The sequence below is a fragment of the Sinocyclocheilus rhinocerous genome, unplaced genomic scaffold (assembly GCF_001515625.1).
Source record: "Sinocyclocheilus rhinocerous isolate Xijiao unplaced genomic scaffold, SAMN03320098_v1.1 scaffold1042, whole genome shotgun sequence".
In the NCBI taxonomy this organism is placed as follows: Eukaryota; Metazoa; Chordata; class Actinopteri; order Cypriniformes; family Cyprinidae; genus Sinocyclocheilus; species Sinocyclocheilus rhinocerous.
Genome location: NW_015640510.1, coordinates 237,450 through 257,985, shown reverse-complemented (window position 1 = coordinate 257,985; position 20,536 = coordinate 237,450). Strand labels below are relative to the sequence as shown.

At 36.2% G+C, this 20,536-nt stretch overlaps 1 protein-coding gene across 1 annotated transcript in view; it reads left to right on the top strand.

Moving 5' to 3' along the window:
* Positions 1–20,536, top strand: part of pxdn (peroxidasin) — a 58,985-nt gene that overhangs the window by 9,709 nt on the left and 28,740 nt on the right. The window contains exons 2-7 of the mRNA XM_016569500.1: positions 9,431–9,502; positions 9,634–9,705; positions 13,549–13,620; positions 14,023–14,094; positions 17,579–17,650; positions 18,771–18,940. Of these exons, the coding sequence (XP_016424986.1) occupies positions 9,431–9,502; positions 9,634–9,705; positions 13,549–13,620; positions 14,023–14,094; positions 17,579–17,650; positions 18,771–18,940 (530 nt within the window). The remainder of the gene's footprint in view (positions 1–9,430; positions 9,503–9,633; positions 9,706–13,548; positions 13,621–14,022; positions 14,095–17,578; positions 17,651–18,770; positions 18,941–20,536) is intronic.

Below are 20,536 nucleotides of genomic sequence, written 5' to 3'. Positions count from 1 at the left end.
GACTTTAGACCAGGTTTTTGTTGGTCAATGGCACAGTCTATTTCACTTGCCTCAAAATAGCAACGCGCCAACAATGCACCTGAACACACCTCATTTTCAGACCAGCCCATGAGCGCACAAATGGGCGCAAATGCATTTGCTATTTAAACAACGTGGCGCAGGACATGAAAATGACAACTGTGTCGGGCTGAAATTAGCAAAAAACACTTGCGTCACGCCTGGCACCGCATTGCACCGGGTGTATGATAGGGCCCATAGAGTGACAACTGATATTTATATCATTTAATGTAAGTAGTCCGTAATACTGGTATAAAGATTCATTAATTTACATTACAAGCATCAGAATTTCATCTTACTTTTTGGCCACATAAATATCAGCATCTGCACCAAATATTTTTTGCTCAGTTTGTGTCTCTGAATGAAACTGAGGTGTTTTTTCTTCCTCTTCGAGTTTGAGTTCCATATTCTCACTTTGTCATACTATATGAGGAATAAAAGCCTGATGTATCAAATATGATGCTTAACAGAAATCACATATGCAAACTTCTTGCATATTCTTTTTAGAGTTTCAATAAATGGTTCCATTTCAAAACACGACGTTTTGTTTGGTATGCCAGTCGTTACAGGGTTCAGCAGGACCAGTATTGTGTCAGTCTGTCTCAGGTTCTGCTCTTGCTGTATCTGTGTCAGCTTGTGTTATTGTGTTCGCTCTTGCTGTTTATCATATATCTGAAGTGCGGAATTTCCTCTGTGATATCATTAGGCTGGACGTGAGCCTACAAGGACCAAGACCACATCCTGTTTTCTGTTGACATGCATTCTCCTGCCATCAGGTCACATTTCTGTTCCCAGTACTTTAGTACTGTACCTTTAGTTCTGGAACTAAAGCGGTGCGAAAGGCCCTATAGTGTCAGCACTGTCACTCCTCGGTGGTACCACTATGAAATAAGTGAACACTTTTCAGAATAGTTTGTTCCTTATTTTTCTCCATTATAAAAATTGCTTATCCATGCAGGGGTCTTTTGCACATTGTCAGATGCAAAGGGTTTGCACAGGCATGAATACCATCCCCCTCCCCCCAAGAAGAAACCCACAATCAAACCCATAAATAAATAAATCTGTTGTCAACAGTCAGCAACTTGACAACAGTCTTGGGAATGCATTCAGGCAGCTGAATTAAATTAAATACGTTCTGTATTTAATTTAAAGGGGAAAGCTCAAACTCACTTTGCCAAACTCACATTTAAATAGCATTTAAATAACCAGTCAAAATATAATGGCTTATAAAACTGTTGTCATCAAAAGAGAAGCTTAAAGGTCTCTCTCTCTCTTCGGATTTATGAAACAAACAAACAAAAACAAAACAAGATACAAGCTCTATATGGTTTAACATTTGAAAGGAAATAGATTTAAATTTTGTATTGTAATTTTACTGTGGGCTTTGTTGTGGTTATGTTGCATTATGAACCATATCACCCATCTTGGCCTCTTTCTGAACTCTTTCTCTTTCTATTTCTCGCATGTGTTGTGTGCTTTTGGTTGTGAAAGTCACTGCTGCCAAACGCTGCTGTTAATCAGTCCAAGCCCTTTTATATGAGTTAAGCTCTCAAACATGTGGCCAAGATAGCAGAACTCAGACCCATGAGACAATGAGTCACAAACCCATTCAGATACAGTAACAATCTATGAAAAGTCTGTTGTGGCTTTTTGTTCTCCAGCTGACAATAAACGGTACTCATTATGTAATAATCACCAAAGGCTCGATTGCTGTCCAGTCTTGTTGGATTAGGAGATTGCTGTGCGCGTTCCTCCTAAACTGATTTTTTTTGTGTGTGAGTTTTTTTTTTTTACATTGTTTTATTAGACAATGTAAAGTACTGCATCTTACATGTTCCCTGCCGAGAGGAAGTCTGAGGCGTAATTCAGCATGAGCTCATGGAGTATAATAGGTAGTTTATGGCAGACCTGCTTTGTTTTGTCTGATGCATAACCCTGTGTTCTCTAGTTCACTCTCTGATAAGCCACCAGGAAACTGATAACGTGATAGATTTTGTCTATGAAAAATACAAGAAATAGACTGTGTTAAACTGTTACAGTTTCTTCAGATCTAGTGCAAATGATGGCTGTAGTAGTCAGACATTTACAGGCATAATGTGAACATGCAAGAACAAATGACGTAAGCATGCAATTTCCCACCAAATTCAACCAACACACTAATAAAGTCCAAATCAACCAGTCAATGCGTTGTCTAAACAGCTTGTCAGTATAAAGAGATTTCTGTGTATAGGCTGGTTTAGAGCCATGGCTTCCAGACACTGAGTTTTAGCAATATTATGAACACAAAACATAGGCTTTCAACAAAAGATTATTATTATTATTTATTTATTTTTACACAAACACTATCATTAGTTCTTACAAAAGTAAGGAATCCTACAAATTCAGCATAAAAACTGGTAACAGGGGCCAAGTTCTTGCTAGGGCTGTCAAAATGGCTGAAAAACTACATTCGAATTTTGTACTTAAATATGATCAAAATTCAAATTATATTCGAATTTAAAATGCATAATTTGGCATAATTTTGGCTTCTCTCCTGAGGCCACACGAGGGCGCATCGACCAATGCACGTTTATTCAAAGCATATAAGATAACATGACTATCTGTGAAAAAAGTGCATAATGTTTAAAATAATGTTTATAAACCAATTATAATTAAGTTGCTTAAACAACTATAAACAAAACAGCATCATGTATGTATTCATAGTTTAATACAAAGGGCCGAAAGCCAATCACACAGATTACATTTTTCATTATCTGTGAAAAAAGTGCATCATAACGTTTAAAATGTTTATAAACCAATTATAATTAAGTTGCTTTTAAACAACTATAAACAAAACAGCATCATGTATGTATTCATAGTTTAATACAAAGGGCCGAAAGCCAATCACACGGATTACATTTTTCATTTAAAAACACGATTTGCAGTGGGATGGGGGAGAAAACCCCGCCATAAAGTCTCGAGATGTTTTTTCAAAGTTAAACTTGCATTAATGTTACATGGCTTTCTAAACATGCGGCTCTTTTGTGCGAGACGCAAGTTCAACGCTGATAGATGTTCCTCTAGAAAATGCGCGAAATATGTGTTCTGTGTGAACGGCTTGGTTTCAGTTTTGACGTAAACAAGATCTTCTCCGCATTGATGTTCTCTTTTCCCGCAATATGTGTTATTAACAACGCAGCAGCGCCGCATCTAGTGGCTTCAACTGATAGGCTAACAAAAACATTATAATGCAATGACACTTACATCGTCATCGCATCTCGTGCGCCACTGATAAGGCTGTCTGACGCACACTTAAAATTCGAATGCAACGTTTTTGCATTCGAATGTGGATTTTTATTTTAAATTCAACGAATATTCGAAATTCAAATTATTTTTTGACAGCCCTAGTTCTTGCATTATAATTGTCTTGAAACGTGTTGATGAAGGTGCTTTAAAGGTAATGTAGAGATGCTCCTTCTTATTTGTCTTCATTTAAAGGGGTCATATGATGCTATTTCAATTTTTCCTTTCTCTTTGGAGTGTTACAAGCTCTTGGTGCATAAAGAAGATCTGTAAAGTTGCAAAGACTAAAGTCTCAAATCCAAAGAGATATTCTTTATAAAAGTTAAGAGTCAGCCACACCTACCTAAAACGGCTCGTTCTAACACGCCCCACATGTCTACCTCACTATGTGGGAAGATTTACATAACGCCGCCCAAATGTTCACGCAAAGAAAGAAAGCATAACTTTTATTCTCGCTGTAGTATTGATGCCGCCATGTCGAGACGATTTATGTCCCCACTGGATGCAACAAATGCCTCGTTTGTAATGGGTTTTCATGTTTTTGTCTCGTCGCTCCGGCCAGGACACGACATCACAGTATGGTAGGGGCGTAACATTTCCGTCACACGCTTGAGGTATTCGGCCAATCATAACGCACTGGATAGCTGGCTAATCAGAGCACACCTCGCTTTTCAGACCGATTAGTTTTGTAAAAATCGACGCGTTTCAAAAAGGCGGGGCATAGAGGAGAAACAATAATGTACAGTATGTGGAAAATGTGTTTTTTTAACTTTAAACCGCATAAACACATTTCATTACACCAAATACACAAAATAATGTTCTTTTTAGCAGCATCATATGACCCCTTTAAAGCTGCTAAACGAACAGAATCTCAGTATAGGTTCACTAACAAACGAGTTGGTTTTTGGATGATATGGCCACTCCGAGCCATATCTCGGTAAGGAATGATGTGAATGTGTCGATTATGTTGTGCAGATCAGTAGATGAGCTCGGTCTGTTCTCAGGGTGTTTCCTGAGGCGGGATGGGGGCCTGCTGGAATCTGAGCAGCCCGTGTCAGAGCACGTCTCTGTGAGGGGCTGTCATGCAAGGGCGTTTGTCTTCTAGCGTTTCAGAAGAACAGACGACACGGATAGAAGTGCATATTTCGGATCATACTGTCAGTTGCTGGACTCCCAGGGAAATGTAAGCAAAGAAGTCTTGGCTTAGAGTCCTGATGGCAGAGAAACATCTTCCAACATCTCTTTCACTCACTCACTTACTCAGTTCATTTGGCAACAGTGAGAACACAACAAAGACTTTTATCTGTCTGTAATTTACTGCTTTTTACTTTCCTTATGTGAAAATGAATCAGGAATGTTTCCTGTTCTGTCTGTGATCCAGCAACAATTTACAGTGTGTACATTGGAGGGAAAGTCTTGTGCTTGATATGGGCCAGACATCTGACCAGAATTGACCCACAATTGATTAGTTGTCTGGGATGAATTATTATATCATAAAACTATACTGGTTGGGTTATTTGTCTATATATCACTAATTAATAATACGTTTGAATAAATTAGAAGGGTTAATGACTTCTGAAGAAACATCACAAGTAAATGCTTTTGACCAGTACAGATTTGCACAGAAGAACAAAATAAAATGATACAAAGAAATACAAAACAAATGCCATTCTTCAGAGAAAGAGGCATTTAACCCCATCTGATTGATGTTCTTGAACCAGAGAGACTTATAATAGTGTGTTTGTTGGTGGGAGAAAAGGAAAAAAATGACATAACTGGTCAAGATATTCAGTATTAAACTCTTAAACAGTTTCATTTTACCACTGAGTTGCCATTCTTTTCTGAACTTTTTTTCTAACTCACATGCACATGTATATGTTGCTTTTTGCCTATATTTTTTTCCATTTCTGTGTGATTCTACTTATCCATACATTTTCACCTTTTGATTACAATGTGTTTCTGCAGTAATTGTGTGTGGGATTTTAATTTCCAATCCATTTGGGTTAATCATATCTAAGCAGTATAGTCATTTTTAAACGATAGTTGAGTTAAATAAAACAGCAGCATGTTGTGTCTAACATTAAACCCAATGCAGCCGGTTGTCAAAACAACCCTTGTTTGTCCCTTTTTGACCAAGTGCTGGGTTGCCAAAATTACCTAGATTGAGCTGTTTATAACCCAGTATTTATTAGAATGTACAATCACAGTTTATTAGTTTATTTGATTTCAAATGATCTAATCTAACTAATCTAAGCTTTGGGCACATGTGCTCTCCTGCACTAAACTTTTGTACATGTGAGGTAAGAATGAGTTTTCCGGAAGTGATATTTGTATTACCATAGAAGGATTTTAGTTTGTTAATGTGAAATCCAGATGTTTTTACTTTTACTAATTTCCACGGAAGTTTTCATGTCAATCTATAATGCCTGGGAAAATCGAGTCAAAGATAGTAGATCGCGGCTGTAAATAAGATGTTTGATGTTTATCCACGAGGTTTCATCAGTTATCTGGTCAGTGAGGAATTCCCAGCGTTTGAATTTATGCACACTGTGACCTCGCAAGACCTCTAATACACCTGCAGATGTGAATGGAGTAAAACATTGAAGTAGCTGTTCCAGCATGACATAGGTCTCCTCCTTTTTTGGGGGTATGTGTGTATTGTTACACAAGTCTATAAATCTGAATTAATTCTAACTTGATTCGACTCACTCATAATGCTAACTCCAAATGATTTGGCATTGACTGGATCTATTTAAAGCTCTGCTACTAGAATTCCTTAATAGCACCTAATAATAATAATAATAACTTAAGTCCTTAAGAAGTTTACTTAAATGTTTACATCTGTAATGTGGTGTTTGGGCTTTGTTTCTTGTTCATTGTTTTCATGTCTTTTATTTTGTAGTTAGGCCTCAGTCATGTTCTGTCATGTGGTTCCCTTGTCTGTGTGTTATGTTCTGATTGGTTGTTTTAGTCATGTGTCTTGTGCTTATTGGTTTATGGTCTTGTCATGTGGTTCTCAGTTCTGTTTGCCCATTGGTTGGTTTGTGTCATGTGACCCTTCTTGTTTGATACAAATAGCCCTCGTGTTCCCATTGTTCTTTGTCATGTATTAATGTTGTAACCCGCTGTCGGTGAGTCTAGTCTGTTTTTGTCAAGTCTGTTCATGCCAAGTCAAGCCTGTTCAAGTCAAGTCTTTTTGGATCACTTGTAAATAAAACTGCACATGGGTTCTCACTACGCTCGCCTTCAGTGGACTGAATCATTACAACATCACACAACAGAAAGTGGACACTGAAAACTTTAAGAGCTGTGAAGATGTGCATTATCTTCTTGTTGCTTTTGTTCTTACATTTCGAAATTTGTCATCTTCACCTTCATGTCAATCCAAACCTCAACTTTCTTTCTTTACATAGATAGCATAAAAGAAAGTAAAGGGATTTGGAATGACTTGAGGATGAGTAAATGATGATATATCACAAGCAGATTTAGCAGTAATCTTGTGAAAAGCTTGTGGACCTAGTTATTAGTTGGAGTTCATTCCCTGTTCTCTGAGAATGTTCTACAGAGACGCTTGTTAGAAGTTAGTTGGCACATGCCCTGTTTACACAGCAATTTGGTGGTTTTTGTAAGCCAAATCAATGTTGTGATCTCCGTGAGAGAAAATACAGCCAGCCTTCCACTGCTTGTAATGTTATCCTGAAGTTATTTGTTGTCATAATGGACTAAATTCACTTATGATGCCGGTGAAGATACTGAGCACTAGTACCCTACCATACTACTACATGCCTGTTTCAGTTTACGAGTAAATGCACCAAAGACAAAACATAATCAGCAAGCACAGTTTCAGTTTGATTCAATTTTATTTAAACTCTTTCAAAGCAGCTGCACTGATGCCATAATGCTCAGAGTGAGTAAAGGCGGGCATACACGGTGCGATTTTTGCTGTCGTACGAGCTCGCAGGCGATTTTTTTTCTCTCGGAAGAAAATCGCAGATGCTCGCATGGTCGCGGCTCGTACCGTGTGAGAAGAATTACGGTTTCAGGTTTGACTGCCTCCGTACGATTTTCGGATAAACTCAATCGTGACATGTGCCAGAGCTCACGACGTTCCGACCTTCAGGATCGCACTGTGTACGCCCACCTTAAGCCAACTGTGGCAATTTCGAATATAACTCCGAATGTGTTCGTCTGAAAGAGGAATGTCAGACATGCCTAGGATGTCTTGAGAGTGAGTAAAACACAGGCTAATTTTCATTTTTAGGTGAACTATCCCTTTAACACATTTTAGAAAGAAAAAGTCAACTACCCCCTTTAAATTATCTAGGCCAAAGTATATAAAGTTATAGAAAAGCGTAATAGTCACTTGTTAATGTGTTATTAAATAACATATAGTAGTTGCAATTATATGATTGGAGCCCAGCCTGAGATTACTGTCGCGATCCAAGCAGTTTTCAGGGAAATATCCCTCATCCCTCATCTGCTGGCTTATGGAATGACAAACATCAGATACAGTTCCTCAGAAAAGATGAGTTAAAGGTGGGGGATAATGGGAATTGTTTGGGGCTGGATCTGATCAGAACAGAAGCTTGTGAGGTAGAGTCAGAGAAAATTGTGAGAATGTCAGTCTTATTCCCTGATTATGGTTAATATCCTCAGTCTGTTATATTCTGAGAATAATAGTCGGGATTCCAGCAGGCCTAACAATACAACACAGCTGAGCGCATATCTATAAATATGCTATGAGGTTGGCTAGACAGAAGATAGACTCAAGCTGAGTGTATTCCATATCTCAGAGGCCATGAAGGAAAGGGATATACATCTTCTGGTGGATTTGGGAGCGTTAGATATTGAATGCACAATTTCTACCTCACTCAATGCATTTGCAATAACTGTTATTATTATGTGCAATAATTGTATATTTACCTACATTCTCAGGGTACTCACATGATATATAATCTCACTGTGCAACTATACTAGTTGTATTATATTAGTCTGCTGGTCAGAAGGTGGGAATACAATTTTTAAAATGTTTTTCAACAAAGTCCTCTTATGCTCACCAAGGCTGCGTTTATTTTTTTATCTGACAAGTCTTTTTTTTCTATTACCCTGCAATGTATTAAAAATTATTATTATTATTTTTGTTTTGTGCTATCAGAAGTCTTTGTAAGCTTAATGAGTTTAAAGATGCAGCCTATTGGGTGTTTGCTGGAGTACAGAGGGCTCAATACTTTGAATCAGAGGTTTAAATGCAAGTGGAAGTATTTTACAAATTAAATAAAATTATTTAAAATTGAACTGGCAGACAACTAATGTAGCATAGAAACAGACATATTCTGACACTGTTTATTTCCACTGGACATTGTACAGACTTTGCTGCATCTTGAAGTTACAAATACATGAACTTATTCATTCATATGCCACCATGATAATGTGTAAGGGATATTGATGAAGTGGCTTTAAATCAAGAGATTGTTGTCAAACACCGTGTTGTGTAACTGTAAAGCATGACTCAATTGAACATCTGGATGCTGTATTAAAGGGACATCTTCAAATGTTCTTATAATGGTCTAATAAACAACTTGGAGCAACTTGAAAAACTGTAAAATTAAATTACATCTGGTGTGGAGGACATATAGAGCTGCATGTCATAACAATGGAAGCTAGTGCCATTGTTCCTTGTAATAGCACCTGAAGGAAGCATGTATAAGCAGTTCATTAAAGGACATGGGACAGAGCCTTGTGGCACTCCATAATTCTTAGGTCGGACATCTCCTCATTCACACTCATAAATATGGCAAATTTGACGTAAACCAGGCTAGGATGACAATGTGTTTGTCACGTTTGTCTGAAAGAAAGTTATAATGTATAATGTCAAAGAAAATACTAAAATTGGAATTTGTGTTCAGACCCACGATGACTAATAACTATTGTCAAAATTGTTTTTAAATAATACCTGTTATTGATTAAAGTTATGGTATATTGATATATGTTATATATATTTTTTTAAATCATATTTACTCAATACATGACAAAGGCCACAGCAATAACATATGCTTTGTTTGATCCAAGTATGTTTATCTTTTGTTTCCAGAGATCTGAGATTCAACAAAATCAAGGATTTACAGCCAGGATCCTTCAGACGATTAAAAAACCTCAATACACTGTAAGCGTCAATGTTTTCTTAACTGGCTTCGTGAAAAACACATCTCATAAAACTAAACTTTTTGGAGCATGTTCCTTTGTTTGAAATCATCTATTTTGATGTCTAATACATTTCTTTCCTCTTTCTTTAAGGCTTTTAAATAACAACCACATTAGAAGAATCCCAAGAGGAGCCTTTGAAGATTTGGAAAACCTAAAATATCTGTGAGCTTTTCTTTACCTCTTTTGATTGCTTATTAAAATATTGAAATTGTGGATAAATAAAAATACAGAAAGAGTGATGCTTTATGGATAAAAGCTTAAGTTCTGAGTTAGAGAAGTCAAGTAATATTAATTTTAAAGCATAGCTACTGTACAACCACTGCCTGAAAGTTCAAGTTAAAATGTACAATATAGTAGGTGATATGATAAAACATTTTCCCTTTAACTTGATTTCAGAACCATGAGCCAACATGTTGCACCATGCTCACCACTTGTATGAATGATTCAGTCATTACTACTGCCATTGTTTGACACAGAAGAGAGTTGAGGTCATGGAAAGAGACTCTCACACATGTGGGAAACTTAATTGTCTGCACTGTAAAATTATCTGTCTGACGGCCCTGACACAAAAGCACGGAGATCAGAGTCAGGCGGAGCTGGAGTAATTGCTCTCTGGGCAGACGCTGCACAGTTCCTGTCTTTGTTCGTCACAGAGCAATTTGAGAATCTGTAACTTTAGTTGTGGTAAGAGCAGCCTGTGTTTATATTTAAATACAGTTGGTTGTTTGAAATGTTTCACACCTGGTTTTGCCTAGATAACATCTAAACTCAGCTGCTAAGAGAATACAGTAAGAGTAAAGTATGTGTAGGTCAATCTCACCAACTTGTCAAAAACATGTCTGATCATATTTCACCCCCAAATCAAAATAAATACATATTTCTGCTTTAACCCTCTAAGCGCCAAAGTCGCAAAATTGGGACAAGACGTCATACTTAATAAAATAGACTGTAATATGGTGTAATATCTCATTTGTATTCCCTACCACTAGATGGCAGACATGTAGTACTTCGATTCTAGACCAAAATTACGTCACGTTCCTATTCAAAGTGTTCGAGGAAATAGCAGAGCAAGTGAGCTATCGTGTCATTGATGCGGAAGCAGTTCAGTTCATAGCGTGCGAGTAAATTGTGAGATTTGTGAGAGAAAATCGCCAAATAGCTAATAAAAAGTTGTACCGTGAGGATGTGTTGCAAATGTTATTCGCCGATTCTGACTCTGAAGGGGAATATTTGCCTTTTGGAAATGACGATCGGTCGTCTAATAATCGCGCTTCTCCCGGTACATCTTTGCAGCGCAATGGTGCCGCCGTGCAAGGCGCGAGTGTTCACGAAGCACAAACAAGTGATCATTTCGACCCTTTGCCCAACGGGGATGGGGGTGGCAGGGGTGAACGTGGTCGTAGTGTCAATAGGAGAGCTGTTGCTAGAGGTAGAGGCAGCGGGGGTAGGAGAAATAGGGCTGGAAGTAGCACTAGCTCTTTGGATCCAGTCAGAGCGCTCTGGATCCAGTGCCCCAAAGAGGTGGGAATGGCCGCGGTACACGGTGCAGTCAGTGTGGGGTAGGTCTGTGCGCTGTGCCATGCAATGAGAGGTACCATACTCTCAAGAACTATAAACTGTGTCACCTAGATACCTGATTGGGCAGATAGCTGGTCAACTGATCAAAAAATAGGCACATGCATTTTACTATGGCACAGTAATATAGTAATAATTAGCTACTTTCTCCTGTTTTACTGTTGATTTCCTCTTTTCCTGATCTTTTGGAATGAGGATAAAAACACAAAAAAAAAACCTTCCAAATAAGTTCAAACATCCATTCAATATCTATTATTTCCTGAATATTACTGATGAACTGATCAAAAAGTAGGCTACTGTTAACATGCATTTTACTACTATATAGTATAGTAATATAGTAATAATTTAGTACTTTCTCCTGTTTTATTGTTGGTTTCCTCTTTTCTGATCATTTGGAATGAGGATAAAAAGATTTTTAAAAAACATGCAAATAAGTTCAAACATCAATTCAATATCTACTATTTCCTGAATATTATGAAATTCAAGATGGCCGCCTCTGATGACGTCATAATATGCTAATTAGACGAGTATATTTACACCCCACATAAACTTTCGGTCATGCCCAACATTTTTCTAATTTACAGTAGATCTCTATCTTTAAGCCCTTTCAAGCCACAAGCTTTTGAAATCTTGATGTCAAAATCCAGCATTGTTCCAAAAATCCCTGGCGCCTAAAGGGTTAAGAAAATGAAGCATTTTTTTATCACCACTATGATAAATTTTGCATTGTGGCATTAATTATTATTATTACGTTACACATTATTATTGGGACATCCATCCCTACCCCTAAATAAAGAAATATTATTTATTTTATTTATTTATTTATTTTATGTATTTATTTTGATTTCTTTTTTATTTGTTTTTTTATTTTTTTATTTTTTTCATCATAGATATACTGCCAAAACAAGCCAAAAAATAGTAGTCAGCTCTTAGTGTATCGTGTATCCATCACTAAATTCCCTTTTTAAGAATTATAATATAAAAGTATTTGTATAACTCACTGGTGATTGACCACTGGACTGTGTGAAGCCTAAACAATCTCTACAAGAGGCTGAACAGTTAGAGCCCACTGTTATTCTAGTGCTGGTGGTCTAAAAGACAAACGCTGACTTCACAGACTACAACTCGTGTGTCACTCCAGATAAACATACTGAGTATTATATAAGTGTCAGGCTGAGTATTATTTCATTCATTAACTGGTCTTGGTCGGTGCAACCATCAGGCATACTGTATGTGATAGTTCACACAGTCATGATGTCCAGCTGTGGAGTTGTCTGAAAGAGTACTTTAAAATGTCCCCTTCTGGTTACTCAGGCAAGGTCCAGTGGTCTGGCTAGTCCTCCAGACAAAGTGAATGTAACCTGCTTTGTGGCTGGTTTGGCATTTTACCACTGTAATTCAGACACTGTAAACATTCAACAGGTTTTTGCATAAGAAAACCTCACATTTTTCAGGGTTATTATTGTGAAATGAAATCTAAAAAAAAAGGGTTGATTTTATTCCCGTTTTATATTTACATAACATATTTAGTTTAACTTTATGTACTAATATACCTAAAACTGAAATAAAATTAATTTTATAGATAAAAAATAAAAACAACAAAAACACACGACTAAAACTTTAAAATGAAAATAAAAATTGAAATCCTAATATTATTATATTATAATATTATCTAGAAGCACTAATATAATAATAATTTAATTAGTCACCAGCTGGATTTTGTTTTTTACATATATAGTGGGGTCCAAAAATCTGTGATTTTTATTTTTTTTTTTTAAATCATTGAAACCTGGACATAAGTAGAAAATGTTAGGAATTCAAAACATTTAAAGGCATTTTGAGGAACAATATTCATATACATTTTTCAGTTTGACTTTTTACTCAAATTGTTACTGATACTATCATTTGATATCAATAGAGAAATTAATATCAATGGAGTAATATTGAAAAAAAATAAAAATTCCTAATGATTTCAGTTTCCATCATGGTCTGAGTGATATTCTTAACTTGAACAGCTCTCATAACTTAAAGTGCATTGCTTTAGTGGTGCTTATATATGCAAATATTGAATACTTGTATGGGAAGACACGGCAGCATATACTTCCTGTGGGATGGTGTCATAGTCCTCAAGGTCACAGGATCATGTGGTTTATGTGACTGAGCGCTGGTTCTCAACAGAACAGGAAAACCACAAACTTTCCTTCCTGTTTCCCACAGGCCACCATATCTGTGTTATCAATATACAGTCAATATGCAAAAGTTGTTTTTTTTCTATTATTCCTGCATTATCTGATTAAAACGTTCATTTTGATCTTTATTTCTGTGTGTACATGTTGTGCATGTTTTATTTTTATTTTCTCTGTTAAAAATAGGAGATCCCTCAATGTTTGACACTCGCTATGTACTAATATTCCTGAATAATTCTTTCAGCTATTTGTACAAGAATGAAATCCAGGCGATAGACAGAGAAGCTTTTAAGGGGCTCGTCTCTCTAGAACAGCTGTAAGTAACCTTTTGCCTTGTCACCTCCTGTCTAGTTTTTAATATCGCTCAAAGTTAAAGGAATAGTTCACCCAATTTCTGATGCAAGGCTATTGTACAGCTTTCAGAAAACTCAGAATATTATAGTGCATATAATGAAGTCACTATAATGATATTTTTATGATGAAAAAATATCTCCAGTTATGATTTATTATGGGAATTGCATTGTAAAAAACAACCAACAATTTAAAAAAAGAAAGAAAAAAAATATATATGTATATATATTTATATAGTTTTTGTTGACAGACATTAGGCACAGAAAATGTCATGGTAATAACATTCAAAATGAAGTCAAATTAAACTGAGGAAAAGCTCTAGATACTATGTTTATGGCAAGTAAAACAATGTGACTCTCTCTCACAGATACCTGCACTTCAACAACATTGAGTCATTGGAGCCGGAGTCTTTCTCTCATCTACCCAAGCTGGAGCGGCTGTGAGTTACGCATGCATCTCAGACCTCAAATCGTCACTCCGATCCCTACAGGGTTGCATGTTTAGTCATGACAACACGTCCCTTTTGAAATTAGATTAAAAAACAGACAAGCGTGTAGGCAAATGTGTGCTATGAACTGTAGCCTATGTTCTGGTTTGTTTTGAGAGAGGAATTGTCTTCAAAGGGATGTTTTGACCCTGTAAACCCTGACATATGAAAGAAAAATCATGTGTGTTTTTGATTGTATCATATTTTATACATAAGGATTTTTTTGGCTCATATAGTATGTTGAAGGGAGAATATGGAGCTCAAACTGGGTAAAAGTATGCAATTTGGATTCTGATATTTATGTAGGCAAAGAGTAAGATGAAATTCTGATAGCTGTAAATCAGTGAGATCTTATAGCAGATACTATACATAAAATTATATACATATCTTAAATATGCCAATTGTGTACAACAGGTTTATTGAAATTCACTTTTCTCTGTTTTCTGAATGAAAATAGTTTCTCCTCCAATTCCAGTGTTGAAACTATTCCAAAAAATTAAGGGTGCAGTTTGTTTGTTTGGGTAGATTTCATCCCACGTGTAGCCCCCAAATTAGTGCAATGACTATATCCCAAATATCAGAATTCAAAATACAGTCACTGTTATGCAGATTGATCATAAACATAGCTAAAATGTTTCAATACAAGCATTTCAGTCAAATGTAATTTATGCAAACCTTTCACGGGGAAAATCAACCCATTGGCAACAGTTTAAAAGTAGCCCAATTCCATTGAAGAAAACGTGGACTTGACAGCCCTGCATCCAACACGAGCTGCAGGAGTCAGATTTGACTGATCATGGGTCGAGAGTAAGGAGAGATGACTGACAGACTATGGTGGAGGATTTGCTGCTCAACAGATCCTGAGCTCATTGACAAATATCTTATCTCGTAAGATGTGCTTCCTTTACACAGAGTACGCATGATTGCGAAATCGAAAGTGAACCACGAGCGCTCATTCAAAAGGGATTTCAATACTGCACATATTGATAGCGGCTCCCTGATGCGCGAAAATTATATGCAGTATTAGAATGTTGGCGGGACTGGACACAAAAATCGCACAGGCGGTAATGGTCAGAAGTTCAGTGGAAGCAGGATTAAGAAAACAGTCTTACAAAAACGCATACAAAAGTGCACACAATGAATAACGTCTGTAGAAAGCAAAAAGCCGAATCCCGGACATTTTGGGCGATATAGAAATCCTGGCCGGATGCATTTTTTTAGGTCCAAAAAGAGGACGTTATGGTCACCCTAAGACCACCTAAATGTAAAAACTAAGATGCACAAAATAAATTGGGTAAAGTCTACACAATACTTGGTAACACTTTCTATGAAGCCCGTATTTATAATACATTATAAGGGTATTCTTAAGGCATTATAATGAATGCATAATGCATTATAAAAAAAACTTATAATATGTTATATCAACTCATGAATAATCATAACAACAATTATAATACATCATAATACTTACGTATTTGTGGTTATAAGTTTAAGAGTATGATTATTTATAACACACAATGAACACCATATTAAATCTACTTAATTTACAGTATAATGGACTGTATCATATCTTGACATTGTTTATTTAAGATCTGCACAGTATCTTACTACAGCTTGTGAGTGGTAGATGTTGAGTGTTATTTGATCTTTCCTGTGGAGCTAATGTTAATTAATTGATGTGAGCTTTATACTCCAACTGAGAAAAATGCAATGTTTTATATGGTTACATTTTATTTTGATGGTCCCCTTAATCAATCGACTATAAGCAACTTTGCAACTACATGCCAACTAACTCTCATTAGAGTATTAGTATGCTCAAGAATGATAGAATCTAGTATGGTAGAATAAGTTGACATACTTGCAATGAAAAATGGGGGCAAAAACAAAAGTGTTGCGTTTATAATTTTGTTCAGTGTACATGCCAACTAACTCTCATTAGAGTATTAGTATGCTCAAGAATGGTAGAATCTAGTATGGTAGAGTAAGTTGACGTACTTGCAAAGACACTTATAGTCAGTTTATCTGTTGGTTGACCATCAAAATAAAGTGTTAGCATATATTTACAGTAGCAGACATACTAATACTCTAATGACTGCCAGTTGATATGTAGTTGCTGAGTTACTTATCAACAGCTGTCTAAAGGGTAATGTAAGTAATATGAACTCTTGATTAACACTTAATGTTTTTGTATGTAGCAAAGCACACGCTTACAGTGAACAAGTAAGAAGTTCCATGCCACTGCACTTATTTAGTAACAGCTATTCCTCACTGACTGACTTCAGTATGAAGGTTCAGGTCTTTCTCTTTACTTAAAAACACATAAAATAGCACTTAATGTCACCATTTACTCTCATGATCCAGCCCTGTGCAAAGCATGCTGCGAACTAACAATCCACTGCCCAGTTTCAGGTAATCCCAGCAGAAATAGATCAGTTTTTAATTTTTAAGTGGATTGTGTTGGTTAGCTCAAATTGTACAAGCAGCTTAAATCATTTTTATTACAGTTTTCTCTGTCGCATTTCTTTCTGTTGACCTGAATTCTAAATGTTTGGAGATTTGTGGCGCTGTACTCACCCACACACATTCTGATGTCTTTCAATGACGGGAAAGTCACTCGCACATAAACAGGGACTGACACGTGAGTTAGGGACCAGTTCGCTGCTGGAGTTTACATAGAAGCTAGAAGCTGGTGAAGAAGTGAAAATGTATAACGAATCTGCATCTGGAAAGTATGCCTCCTAGTTTATTTGACTAGTTGTGAACAGTAATGTCATCCCTGGGAAAGTGACCCCATCTGACCTGGTAGAAAATAAGAACATCCCTGTGGACCTTCATCTTTGCATCTCTGTTCCACAGAGCAACATTTTGAAATAATTAGGCCTACAGTTTTTTTTCCCCCTTCTGTTCAGCAAGGCTGCACTTATTTGATAAAAAAATACAGTAAAATTTGTAATACTGTGAAATATTACAATTTAATCTGTTTGCTATAGTAATATATTTTAAAGTGTAATTTATTCCTGTGTTGCAAAGCTGAATATTCAGCAGTCATTCAACCACACCAACTACACAAGCTACACATGTATCAGGGATTTGAGCAGAAAGCATTGTTTTCCAGTCTGCTACAAGTGTCACAACCATGTGAATTTGTGCTTTGCAAAAAAGGAAACAATTTTATTTTAACATTTCAAAAAACTGCCAAACAATTTTGTGAGATTTTGTTTTGTTTTCTCTATCATGTCAGATCACCTTCAAAACAAATTGTACACAATTTGTACTACATACCACTCACAAATTAGATAACACAGAATAAACAAATCACTGATCCTAAATGTGAGCACTAGTATAGTAATGCTTTTATGGTGTTGTGTTTTTTTTCTGTCCTGGTCACAGATTTTCTATGCCTGATGTTTAAACCTCTCACTGATGTCTATTGCAGGTTTCTGCACAATAACAGAATTACTCATCTTGCATTAGGAACCTTCTCCCACCTGCAGTCCATGAAGAGACTGTGAGTATTGCTCAAGCTTATTTACGGTTGGGTGAAGCAGAAGTTTGCTCAGAGATTGTCTTTGTGTTTAGTTAAAGGGGTCATATGATGCGATTTCAATTTTTCCTTTCTATAAACACATTTCATTACACCAAATACACAAAATAATGTTCTTTTTAGCAGCATCATATGACCCCTTTAAAAAAATTTGAGCTTGAGAACTTTTGTTCCATTTAAGCTACAAAAACTTTAATTAAAATATTTAGTGCAGTGTTGTTTTAATATTTTTGAGATCCTACTATATTTTTATTAGTATATTGAGTTGGTTTTCATTTTCGGTTCGAAGTTGTTGTAATTTTGTTTTGTTTTTGTAATTTTGATTTTTTTTATTTAAATGTGTACATTTTTTTTTTTTTTTTTTTTTTTTAAAAAAAAATGAGAACTGCTGCCTGCTTTACAAAAAATAAAATTAAAAAATTAAAAAAAATTAATGGTTCTAATTTCAGTTAACTATAATATCCCAGATTTAGTACCATTCCTTTAGATGAGGATGTTAAAAAAATTTTAATATTTATTAACACTGTTTATAATTTTAGGGGTTTCAATGTTTTGATGTACTAAATGTGACCAAGGACCACAAAACCAATTTTTTGAAATTGAGATTTGAATAAATAAGCTTTCCATTGATGTATGTTTTTTTTGGCATAAAATAAAAATCGACAATTTTGACCCATACAATGTATTTTTGGCTATTGCTACAAATATACCTGGGCTACTTATGACTGCTTTTGTGCTCCAGGGTCACAAATAACTTGAAATCTAAAATCAAAGAAAATATTTCACTTTTTGTGTTGATATTCTGAACCTCCTCCTACAAGCCATTCGAGACTATAGATAATAAAACTTGTTTGGCAAGGATTAGGATTAGAGAGTGGTGCATGTGAGTTTAGAAAGACTTTTCACAGAATGGTGTTACCATTTTGACCCAACTACACCAACATTGCTACAAATGTATCAGTGATTTGATCATAAAGCATTGTTTTCCCATCCGCTACAAGTGTGAATTGGTGCAACAGTATTATTTTAACAAAAGATCTGCAACAAAATTTCATTTTCATTTTGTGTTTGTGTGTGTTTATAGGCGCCTCGACTCGAACTCACTGCACTGTGACTGTGAACTGCTGTGGTTGGCCGATCTGTTGAAGCAGTACGCAGAGTCCGGTAACGCTCAAGCCGCAGCTACATGCGACTATCCCAGCCGCTTGCAGGGACGCTCGGTCGCAACTCTCACTGCAGAGGAGCTCAACTGTGGTGAGGCCATTCACACACAAACACACCAATATACACATTGTTTTCAAATCAAAAACAAAATGATGAACTGACACTAAATTATTGAAAGATTTAAAGCATCTGCCCCCATTCACCGCATCCACATGATTCTGCTCGATGGGACCACTCAATGTCTTTGAACATGTTAGTCATCATAATAAATAACAGATGCTGATCTGGTTTTGGGAGCTGGATTATGGAGAGATTTCCCAGATGTGTCATTGTTTGCATGCTACGCCACCTCCTCGTGAAACACTGGAAGGAGTGAAGGGTCAAACGTGACTTTTTTCGTTTCAACCATCTGTGAAATAAATACAGGTCAACTCTACTGGGCTTTCTGGCATCAGAATTGTCAGCTGGGAAAAAAGCAGCTCAGATATTGGGCTAATTACCAGTTAAGTGTTCACTGAAAAACAAATTATGGTAAAAAAGGATATGACTAAATAATATAATCTTAATATACAGAACTATTTGAAATACTAAGGTTTTTGTACCTTTAATGTACTAACTGCCACAATAGAAAGCCACTTGATGAATCAAAGTTCATTGTTAGTGGCCTGGCCATAAGGTTCATAAACACAAAACACCATCAGGATAACACACAACACTAAAATAATGCAATAAGCATTAACTAAATAACAGGTAATATAACACAAAACACCCTAATGTACATAACTGATAACAAAAACAAGAAGAAACAACACTATTTAAGTCAAATATAATCATATGACATGTTTCACGCAGGTTTTTTTACCATAAACAATACAGTAATTTATAGATTTTACTTGCAAAAAACATACATTTTATTTTACAGTTAAATTAAATGATCTGATGGTTTTTCCACTGTATATGTTACGTGACTTAGAGTTAAAAAGGTATTTTGCTGAGGCATTTTTTTTTACAGTTTTACAGTGCTTAGAAACGGAAGCCTTTTATAATTTCAAGTGCTCAAACTACTGTCAAACCACCCACAGAAAAAGTAGTTAGCTGCTGCACTACAAGCTACGAACAAAACGTAATGGACTACACTGAAGCTATTTCAAGGCTATTAACATGTAACACATAGAACCAGCAGATAATAAAACATATTCTTACAATTGCAGCAGTATTTATTTGGCGGAACTCACTCATTTAATTCATTTAATTGATTTTATTTCATTTTTAGTAATAAATGATTAAACACTATTTTTTTTAGTTACTATTATGTTCAATGAAATAGAAATAAAACGAATAATTGATATAATAATTATTTACGTCTACATCTTTTTCTCTGAAATGTGGTCCATTGGGTGACCTCTGAGGCAGCAGTAGAGGTTTCACTACAGTAGCAGTTGTGCTCGATAGATTTGCTCAGGCTTGTTGCAGCTCCACAAACGGCCGTATTGTCTCTGTAGAAGAATGGGGTTAACACCGTATGGCTTTTCCACCCCCTCTATACATTAAACACAGCACATAGACGCTTGAGGCACCTGTCAAAACACAGCACCAGCCCGCCAGACAGCTGCAGTTTCTCTGGGACTGGCACAGGACCTGTCGCATTACTGCCACACTGCGCAATGCAATACAAAAGTTAGTCAT